General features: G+C 39.4%; 1 protein-coding gene and 1 long non-coding RNA gene across 2 annotated transcripts; both read right to left on the bottom strand.

Annotated features, from left to right (window-relative positions):
- Window positions 1-761: 761 nt before the first annotated feature.
- On the bottom strand, window positions 762-1,986 carry LOC139191557 (uncharacterized). Its single transcript, XR_011575612.1, has 4 exons — window positions 1,780-1,986; window positions 1,599-1,696; window positions 1,418-1,515; window positions 762-1,242 (listed from the first exon to the last, which is right to left on the bottom strand). It is a non-coding gene; the product is annotated as an uncharacterized lncRNA (long non-coding RNA).
- Window positions 1,987-6,496: 4,510 nt separating this feature from the next.
- On the bottom strand, window positions 6,497-7,423 carry LOC103414406 (uncharacterized). Its single transcript, XM_008352794.3, has one exon. The coding sequence runs from the start codon at window positions 7,421-7,423 to the stop codon at window positions 6,497-6,499; it is 927 nt and encodes a 308-aa protein (XP_008351016.3).
- Window positions 7,424-11,368: the final 3,945 nt, after the last annotated feature.

The following is an 11,368-nucleotide window of genomic DNA, read 5'->3' as shown; positions in this document are numbered from 1 at the left end:
CAACCCCCTCACCCAACGCCATGGAGGAAGAACTAGCAATAGCTAAAGTTTGACGGTTGGGAAGATCATCCAATGTTTCCCTAGTACCGGACTCTAACAAAGACCCTGAAGACTCCGACATTGCAGACTCAGACTTAGAGCTAAAGCTAGAAGAGCCCTCATCACTAGAACTTCCAGGCTCTGACATCTACAATAAGAAGAAACAAATTCTATCACTACATGCATGATCAAAACATAAGGAAGTTCCTATATTACCCACATGAAGATGGTGCAAAGCGATGCCGGAACCCTTCTCAATCAGAAAGCAATCCGTCTTCCACAGTCACTACAAAACAAGCAAATGAAGACCGTGTCAAGCGCCAAAAAAAAAAAAAAAAAAAAAAAAAAAAAAAAAAAAAACGGCTTCATCCAAAAAGCTTCACCCGAAAAGCTTCACCTCCAAAGCTTCACCCACAAAGCTTCACCTAAAAAGCTTCACCCAAAAAGGTTCACCCGAAAAGCTTCACCTCCAAAGCTTCACCCACAAAGCTTCACCTAAAAAGCTTCACCCACAAAGCTTCACCCAAAAAAAACTTCACCCGAAAAGCTTCACTTAAAAAAGCTTCACCTAAAAAAGCTTCATCTACAAAGCTTCATCTACAAAGCTTCACCATCAAAGCTTCACCTAGAAAGCTTCGTCTACAAAGCTTCACCATCAAAGCTTCACCTAGAAAGCTTCAACACCAAAGCTTCACCTACAAAGCTTCAACACAAAACCTTGCTCCAAATAAACAAATTTTGTTCACAAAACCCAAGATGCCCTTGAACTTGTACAAAAACACTTGGGTAAACATAAACATTTTTTGTTTTACACCCACAAGGGCCCAAAATCTTCCTTCTTATTTATTCACTTATATATGTTCCCAAACATATTATAATAGATCAAATAATAATTCAAAGTCCAAAATTTAGTTATGGACAAAAATACAAGCAATTCACCAGTACTGAAGTTGCTACAAAAACTGGAATCTTCCCCAGCCTAGAAATCCAACAAAGCTTCGCCTCCTTTCCTCTATCAAATTTTTGCAGCTGCTGCTTTTCTCCAATGGAGCTGAATTTTGGACACCCTCTAGTTCTTGAGCAGATGAACAACTTTCAAGAAGGAATCGTTTCTGTTTGAGCGACGGAAATTAAAGTGTTGAAGCTCCAAACATGATAGTCGGCTTCTTGCAGATTTCGAAGCTGTTGTGATGTTTCGAAGATCTGGAAATATTTAACCGTTAGTTCATCCTGAATTTTTGATATGTTATGAAAGAGTCGATGAGGAACAACTTCAATGAAGAAAGCATGCCGATCTGAAGAATAGAAAATGGAGTTTCGAAGCTCACAACAAATCTGACGGGTTGACAGAAAAATAATAACCAGTCATTCATCATACCTGGATTTCTGGAGTTATACTGCTCCGAGGGATCTCAAATTTGGATATGTTGTAGTTCACGAGCTGAGGAACAACTTCAATGAAGAAAGCATACCGATCTGAACAAGAGAAAATGGAGTTTCGAAGCTCACAACAAATCTGACGGGTTGACAGAAAAATAATAACCAGTCATTCATCATACCTGGATTTCTGGAGTTATACTGCTCCGAGGGATCTCAAATTTGGATATGTTGTAGTTCACAAGCTGAGGAACAACTTCAATGAAGAAAGCATGCTGATCTGAGCAAGAGAAAATAGAGTTTCAAAGCTCACAACAAATCTGACGGGTTGACAGACAAATGATAAACAGTCACTCATCATACCTGGATTTCTGGAGTTATACTGCTCCGAGGGACCTCAAATTTGGATATGTTGTAGTTCACAAGTTAAGGAACAACTTCGATGAAGAAAGTATGTTGATCTGAACAAGAGAAAATGGAGTTTCGAAGCTCACAACAAGTCTGACGGATTAACAGAACATTGATGAACAGTTACTCATCATACTTGAATTTCTGAAGTTGTACTACTCCGATGGATCTTAAATTTGGATATGTTGTAGTTCACAAGATAAGGAAAAACTTTCATGAAGACGACTTTGCAATCTGAGCTATAGAGAATGGTGTTATCTTGCATCCACTCAGGCTGATTAGTGGAAACGAAAAGCAATTCCACCAAAGAAAAGATGAAAAAGAGAGAAAAGCTACTAATTGCACTTGATCTTGTCTAGTCAATAGCATGCAGCATCAAACACACAAAAGTTGGAAATATTTTTAGATAAAGCATATACGAATGTGTGACATCGAAACAAGGATTCGTTACTTTGACAAATTAGTAACACGCGAGACACCTCATTCGGCAACTCTCTTCGCCTGAAGACTTGGGGGACTCCCACCATATGCTACTGCACCTTGATACTCGGCAGTCTCACAACCACTCAGTGACTTGGATTTTTCAAGTCTCCAACCGAGAAGTTTTCCTCACTCGGGAAATTAAGGGAACACTACCTCAAACTACATGCTTCACTCACAAAGCTTCAACAATACAGGTTTCAACAAAAGCAAAAATTCAAAGAACTTTATGAAGAAGGCTTTGGTGTATTTAACACAATATGTTGAAATGAAGCAAAGCTTATTTATTAATATTTTCGATAAGCCACAAATATGTACATATACATGAGTCAAAATAAACAAACAAAAGGGAGCCTTCACAAAGGTTGCTTAGGGGAAGTCTCAGCAGTCGGTAGAGCCCCAGAAAGAGAAAGCACCGGAGGGTGGTTATCCGGAGCCTCAGTACTTGACAAAACCCCAGAAGGAGGAGGCATTGGAGGTTCATCATTTGAAGCTTCATTACCAGGTACAACCCTAGAGGACGAAGGCAATAAATGCCTTTGGAACAAACCCACAAACCGCTGATGATCAAGTAAAACCTTACCATCAGATTCCTTCATCTGGTCAAGCTTCCTCTTCATGTTTGTAGCATAGTCATGGGCGAGCCGGTGCAACTGCTTATTCTCATGCTTGAGCCCTCTAATCTCCTGTTTGAGACTCATCACTTCAGCAGCCAATGATTCAACTTGGCGGGTTCTAGCAAATAGGCGTTGGGCCATATTAGACACAGAACCTGCACACTGAACACTAAGAGCCAAAGAGTCCTTAACAGCCAATTCATCAGACCGTTTGGAAAGTAGTCTGTTATCTTTGGGAGTGAGAAGGTTCCTGGCCACCACCGCAGCGGTCATATCATTCTTCATCACAGAATCCCCAACGGTAAGAGGACCGGTAGGGGATATGAAGGATGGGCGCCATATGTTGTCTGGAGAAGGCGTGGCTGTCTCTTCTCCAAGGTTCAAGTCAAAACGACGGTCGGAGGGTCCAGACATTTTCAAATGTGTTGAAGAGGGAAGAGGTCAGACAAATCAAGATCTTAGAAGTGCAAGAAATGAGCTTCTACTGGTAGAGATTCAAGTGTGCTGTGGAACTTAATGCCAGCCTCTATAAAAATCTGCACTCGACGGAGCTTCAGAAATCGAAGAGGCGTTTGCTTTCTCAAAAGCTGGGCTGCTCAGAGACCACGAGGGCCGATCTCAGAAATCGAAGAAGCACCTGCTTTTTCAGCCTCGTCAGCACCTGTCACATGCACACTCAGCTTTGCGGAAATTACGGGCAATCTGTCGAAGATTTCTGGTGAAGTAGAAAGCACGTGAATCTTACTGTTCAATCACCGCTCTCCATATGCACCATCAACTCCTCGGGTACCACATATAACTTTGTCAAAGATCTCTGACAAAGTTTAGGCACGAGAATTTCGAAGTTCCAGCTACCCTACTATTACCCATAAGGGTAAAGGAACAGCACCACTGCTTGACAACTGGAAAGTCCCTATGTGTGTCGACCTCCGGGTTTTGCGGCAAGACAGGTTGGCAAGAACGTCCAACCTTTACTCACATTCGAGAAAAGACTCCCAACATAATTACTTTCTAAAAAACCGGAGTAGCACCGCTTTCCGAATCTCGAGAGTCAGATCCTCGACGGGATTGCTTGTTCGAAAACCAAAGAGGCACAACTCTCAGAACTTCGAGAGCCAGATTTCCTTAGATAAAGCTTGTCTGTAATCTTCACACGTAACATCAGCTTTCCAGATACCACATACCACTTTTTCAAAGTGCTCTGACAAAATTAAAACACGTGAAGCTGGCAGCTCCCACTACATTGCTGTGACCAAGAAGGGTAAAGGAATAACATTACTACTTGTTATTGGGAAATCCCTATATACATTGACCTCCCTCCTCAACGGACAGGCAAACCTGCAAAAATGCTCAACCTTTTCTCGCATTCGAAAAGGCACCCTCAACATAACCTCTCGAAATACTCAGCTTTATTTCCCCCCGATAATACCTCAGCAAATAAGCCACACCAAGAACAAGAGTATCTCATATCATCAGGGTCGAAAGCAAGAGTATCCCATATCATGCTTTCTCCCTATCTTTGTCTTTGTCCTTGTCCACACCTGCAGGACAAGGAGAAAGAGAGCAGTCAGTCGGAACCTGAAATCAAACCTCCAATTTGGAACTGACTGCCTGGAGCCTTTGCCTGGTTGCTTACTTAGCATTGCTCTCGAGTACTCATCCTCAACTGCTGTCAAGGTCACGAATTCCACCGGCAAATACCTCATGACAGTTGATCAGATATTGGCTCTTTACACTGAAGCTGCCAAGCGTGGATGAGTCACTATGAAGGAATGTTCTGAAGGACCATTTAAATGCAAAGGTTGCACACCACTTCTGCCATGCAAAAGATTGAAGCAGAAGGTTCAACGGTGAGCTGAAACAGATCACTACAGCACGACACCTTTCCATACCACATTCATTATTCCGTCAACAGCAAAAGTATCCCATATCATCAAGGTCGAACGTACTCTAGATTTGATGGACTTGTTTTGACCCTCAAATTTTTGAGTCGGCCTTATACTCTGAAGGGCACCAGAAAACCCTCCAGCACAGTTCAAGAATAAGCCTGTGGAAAGTTACTTCTTCAAAAGCAAAAGTATCTCATATCATCTCTTATCCATTTGCTTCTCCTTATCCTGGCAGTTGAATGAGAGACAAGGAGAATGAGAACAATCAACCGGAAGCCGAAGTCAAACCTCTGATCCTGGGTTGCTTACTTGGAAGTTTGACTGCTTACCTTGTCTGTCACCTCTTTCGGCAGATCTCCTAGCTCGGCGACTTGGGGGACTCCTACTATAGGGTTTGTATCACACTTGACTAAGCCCGAAACTACAACTAAGCTTCAAGTGAAATTGATACATTACCTTGTGCGTCAACATCAGCTAAATACACCATTCCTGGATGGAGGAAAAGTACTTCCAGAGAAGGGCAGATGAAGATCAGACCACACTTCGGTACTTAGAAGTTTCGTGATTACTCAAGGGATTGGATCTTGCAAGTCCCCAACCGAGGAGTTTCCCTCACTCGGGAACTTAGGGGAGCACTGTTTGTACCATACTTGACCAATCCCGAAACTACCGAGCACCGGCCAACGCTATACTGTCAAGGACCCAGAAGAGTTCCCCTCCGACCAGGAGGCCAATCACTACTCGACACGTGTCAAGATTAGAAGCCAATCAGAGCGCAGCACGTGTCAACATCAAGAACCAATCATAACATGACACATGTCAATGTGACAAAGCTACAAGTTTTTCTATAAATAGGGGTCATTCCCCCACAATATGGCCTAATGCCATTTGTGTTAAATCATTCACAAGAACTCACTAAATTGAGAGCTTGATCCTTTGTACTTGTGTAAGCCCTTCACTACTAATAAGAACTCCTCTACTCCGTGGACGTAGCCAATCTGGGTGAACCACGTACATCCTGTGTTTGCTTCTCTGTCTCTATTCATTTACGTACTTATCCTCACTAGTGACTGAAGCAACCAAGCAACCAAGCGAAGGTCACAAAACCTGACACTTTCTGTTGTACCAAAGTCTTCGCTGATTTTGTGCATCAACACCTTCAATAATTCAACCTCCATTCAATAATTTATTACTAGACAAAATACTTTGCACAAGGAGACACTTAAATTTATTTCTAGAAAATAACAACATAGTACACTTAAAATTATTACATAAATGCTTAACCAACATCATCAACGTTCACCTTCTCGGCGCCATACATGCTCAACCAAATCATTGCGGAGTGTGTCATGACATTGAGGAGCTTGAATTCTATTTAAACGTCTCATATACTTACTCAAGGTGACCCTATCCTGTCGGGTATCATATGTGGTTGGAGCGAGATATTCAACATCTCTTGCAATAGCTTTCGCATGTGTTGGTTGGTCATCATCCACATCTTCGTCTTAATCTTCTTCAATTTCGATGTACTCATCTTCCACAATCATGTTGTGCAAAATTATGCACGTCATCATGTGAATGGAGGTCTTCGGTCTGCCAAAATCGTGTAAGCCCTCTAACAATAGCCCATCGAGCTTGTAGGATCCCGAACGCTCTTTCCACATCCTTCCTGTAAGAGTCTTGCCTCTACGAAAATAATTTCTTCTTTACATTATCGGGATGAGAAAAACTTTTGACAAAGGTAGACCAACTAGGATAAATACCATCAGTTAGGTAGTAACCTAGCTCATACCTATTACCATTTACCTTGTACCGAAATTCAGGTGCCCATCCATTGACAACATTATCGAACAGAAGAGAAGACCAAATAACGTTGATATCGTTGTTTGATCCGGGAGTGCCGAAGAAAGCATGCCAAATCCATGTGTCGTAAGACGCCACAGCCTCGAGTATGATGGTTGGCTTGTTATGACGGCCCTTCAATTGGCCAGCCCAAGCAGTAAGACAATTCTTCCACTCCCAATACATACAATCGAGACTTCCTATCATGCCAGGGAAGCCTCTTTTGTTTGCCTTGCGTAGAAGCCTCTTCAAATCTTCACGATTTGGCTTGTGGAGGTATGTGGCTCCATATATGCCTTGAATTGCCTTATAGAAGCGCTTCAGGTTCTCAATAACAGTACTTTCTGCAAGTCGGCAATACTTATCAATTGAGTCTGTAGAGCACCTATTAGCTAGCATGCAAAAAGCAGATGTGAGCTTCTGATGAGGTGATAGACCTTGTCGGCCTGTGGCATCTATACTCCTTGCAAAATAGTGATCATGATTGACAACTGCGTTTAAGATGCTTTCAAAAAGCTCTCTCCTCATTCGAAACTGCCTCCGAAAATCATGAGCAGGAAATCTCGAACGCTCGATGAAATAATCTTTCATCATTCGATCATGACACTCTTCTCTATCACGCTGCACAAATGAACGCCCCGTGATAGAACCACGATGGTTAGATTCGTCATGGTGCTCAGATTGCATAAACGAGTTTACAAGTTCAACTTTGGCATTGAACAATTTTGCATCCTCAATCTCAATCCTTGCTTGGTTTTGTGTCATCTGCATTACCCTGCTATGCCTTATTCTATCACTCATTAATGAGATATTGAAGATTTTTAGAAAACAAAAACTCTTTGAAAGTTGAAAGGTTGTGTGATCAACTAATATTGGACATATGTTTATATAGAGGATGATTGATGAAAGTTGAACGGTTGGTGAAAGTTGAAAGTTTGGTATTGAACGGTAGGTGAATTAAAAGTTAGCCCAGGTTAAAAGATTGGTGAAAGTTGAAGGCTTGCTTTGTGGAAAATTGAGTGATTTTTCAATATTTATTGGAATTTAAATATTTTTAGATTAAAATGTTCATAAAATTAATTTACGATAGTCTACATATTTATTTTTTTTTTAAATTAATTTAAGAAAAAAAAGCCTAAGTTCATTCTTTAATAATCTCGGGCTAAAATTTTAGGCCAGAAAGGTTGGAGCAGAAAAGTTGTTTCTGGGCTAAAAGCTAAATTTTCCGGGCTAAAAAATTTGGCTTTTAGCCCAACTATTGGAGTTGGTCTTATAGGTATTAACATGCCTCATTTCCAAAGGTTGCATCTTCTTCCAAAAGACAAAGGATGCAACCTTTGTTCAAAGTTGCGTCTGCTTCCAAAAGATAAAGGTTGTGTCTGCTTTTCCAAAAGATAAAGGATGCAACATTTGTTCAAAGTTGCATTTGTTTCCAAAAGACAAAGGCTACAACCTTTGTTCAAACATACATAACCTTGTGAAAAACTGCAGGTCAAACTCATCCCATGACTACTTTCATAACAAAATAAAATTAAAAGGAACAATTGCAAACTGCAATATATAGGCAGTTACAGACTAACCCACTTTTCCACTTTAATTTTCATTCACTTGAATATTTAATATTTAAATATTAATAATACTAATATTCAAATTATTAAATTTCTAACAATCCCCACATGAATGAAAATTACTAAAAATTAATGCAAATGAAGGTGCAAACACTAAGAGAGAGTTTAATGGGACAAAAACCGTATGGGGATAGGTAGCTTTTGGCTTTGAAGTTTCCTTAGTGAAATATTATCGGATTTACTAGCTAATCAGTGAACGCGATGTCTTGAATTGCTCAGCTGTTAATGTAAACCAAGACAATAATACTCACATGGTATTCCTTCGAACACATATGATTCTACAGTTGTATTCATTTTAACCTTGAACAGTTCCCGGTAATCCTGAATGCTTTAGAGAATTCAGCCTTATAATTCTCATAGAAATGGCCACTTTTCACACTCTTGTAGGTGATATCCCATGAAGAGTATCCTGCACAATACCCCACTTGTTATTTCCAAGTATATGAATCCTTAAAAGCAAAGCTTATCCTAAACACGTTGCAGATAACACTGTTTTCATCATAAGACATGGGTAGGAGATTATCTCCGCAATGCTCCCATTGAATCATCCACAATTCGGTTGTCCCTTTGAACCTAGATCTTAGGATCTCCAGTTAGCTAGGTTGGGTTGCCATTATGAAGATTCTTAAGACAAAGGCTTTAAACCCATTTCCCTCGATGATTTATAAACTTGCTCTTTAGTCAAACCTTTAGTAAACGGATCCGTTATATTTTTTTTTTTTTGACCTTATGTAATCTATGGTAATTATACCACTTGAGAGAAGTTACCTAACGGTATTATGTCTACAACGTATGTGTGGGGACTTACCGTTATACATATGATTTTGTGCCCTTCCAATTGCTGATTGGCTATCACAATGTATACATATGGCGGGCACTTGCTTCGGCCAATTGGGAATATCCTCTAAGAAATTACGAAGCCCATCAGCTTTTTCCCCTGCTTTGTCTAAAGCGAAGAACTCAGATTCCATAGTGGATATAGCTATACATGTTTGTTTAGAAGATTTCCATGAAATGGCTCCGCCTCCTAGCGTAAAAACATATCCACTCATGTGCTTTGAGTCCATTGTATCAGATATCCAGTTAGCATCACAATAGTCTTCAAGTACTGTTGGATATCTTGTGAAGTGCAATCCATAGTTCTGCCTAAGTTTTAAATAACCAAGAACCCTTATAATTGCCTTCCAATGATCCTTTCCAGGATTACTTGTATATCTACTAAATCTATTAACTGAATATGCAATGTCCGGATGTGTACAATTTGTAATGTACATAAAGCTACCAATTATTCATGCATATTCACTTTGAGATATACATTGACCAATATTCTTTGATAAATTCAAATTGACATCATATAGTGTTTTTGTAGGACTACTTACATAATTACTAAATTTTTAAGTACTTTCTCAATATAATGTGATTGAGATAGAATTAGTCCTTCAGATGTTTTAGAAATCTTGATTCCTAGTATAACATCTACAACTCCCATATCTTTCATATCAAACTTACTAGCCAACATTCTTTTGGTATATTAAATAATCTCATGATTACTACCAATAATTAGCATATCATCTACATATAGACACCTAATGACATATCCCTCTTGTGTGGTTTAGTGTAAACACATTTGTCACACTTATTTATTTTTAATCCATATGACAACATTGCAGTGTCAAACTTATGGTGTCATTGCTTAGGTGCTTGCTTTAAACCATAAAGTGATTTAACAAGTCTACATACCTTTCTTTATTGGACATGCACTATGAAACCTTCAGGTTGTTCCATATAAATCTCCTCGTCCAACTCACCATTTAGAAAGGCAGTCTTGACATCCATTTGATGAATCTCAAGATTATGAATTGCTGCAATAGCAATCAACATATGGATCGATGTTATCCTCGTGACTGGCGAATATGTATCAAAATAGTCTAAGCCTTCTCTTTGCTTATAACCTTTGGCGACAAGTCTTGCCTTGTACTTGTTAATAGATCCATCTGCTTTCATCTTCCTTTTGAAAATCCATTTAAAACCTAAAGGTTTGTTTCCAGGAGGAAGATCCACCAATTCCCATGTATGATTTTTCATGATGGATTCAATTTCAGCATTAATAGCCTTTTTCCAAAATGGAGCTTCTAGAGATGATATAGCTTCCTTATACGTGTGAGGCTCATTTTCTAATAAGTAAGAAAATCAGGGCTAAAAGATGTTGATATCTTAGCCCTCTTACTACGTCTTGGTTCAATTTCTTGCACATGTTCTTGGTGTACGGAATTATCATTACTTTCTTTTGACTACTATTAAAGTCATCATAAGTTCTTTTCAAAGAACTTTGTTCTTGTGCAATTTTCCATGGAAATACGTTTTCAAAAAGTGTGGCAGTCCTTGATTCAATTATTGTATTAACATGTACTTCGGGATTATCCGATTTATGTACAAGAAATCGATATGGACACGCCCCCATCCCGATGTCCCCAAAACATTGGGAATGGAGCCCCGATCCTGATGTCCGGGGGACATTAGGATAAGGGTGTCTCATGCACTACTATTTATGGCATAACCAATTAAAACACAATCAATGGTTTTAGGTCTTATTTTAACTTCTTAGGATCAAGGATTGTTGCCTTAGCTAGACACCTAACTTTGTGAAATTTATAAGAAGGCTTTCTGCCTTTCCATAATTCATAAGGTGTCTTATCTAACTTCTTGTGAAGTAAATTATTGAGAATGTGGTTTGCTGAAAGCAATGCTTCTCCCCAAAAATTATGGGCCTCCCCAGAACTTATCAACATAGCATTCATCATTTCTTTTAATGTAGGATTTTTATGTTTAGCAACTCCATTTTGTTAGGGTAAGTAAGGATCAGTAGTTTGGTGAATAATCCCATGCTGAGTACAAAATTTAGAAAAGGGTGCAACATATTCACCTCCGCTATCGCTTCTTCTAACCTTTATCTTTTTGCTAAGTTGATTCTCAACTTCATTCTTATAACTTGTGAACGCTTCTAAGGCTTCATCTTTGCTTTTTAGCAAATACACATAATAGTACCTTGTGCAATCGTCTATGAAAGTAATAAAATATTTCTTGCCTC

The sequence above is a fragment of the Malus domestica genome, chromosome 14, assembly GCF_042453785.1.
Source record: "Malus domestica chromosome 14, GDT2T_hap1".
Taxonomy (NCBI): Eukaryota; Viridiplantae; Streptophyta; class Magnoliopsida; order Rosales; family Rosaceae; genus Malus; species Malus domestica.
This window is presented reverse-complemented; position numbering and strand designations above follow the sequence as displayed.

Excerpts from the sequence above, each read along its gene's own strand:
- LOC103414406 (XM_008352794.3), bottom strand. The coding sequence starts at position 7,423 with ATGCAGATGACACAAAACCAAGCAAGGATTGAGATTGAGGATGCAAAA.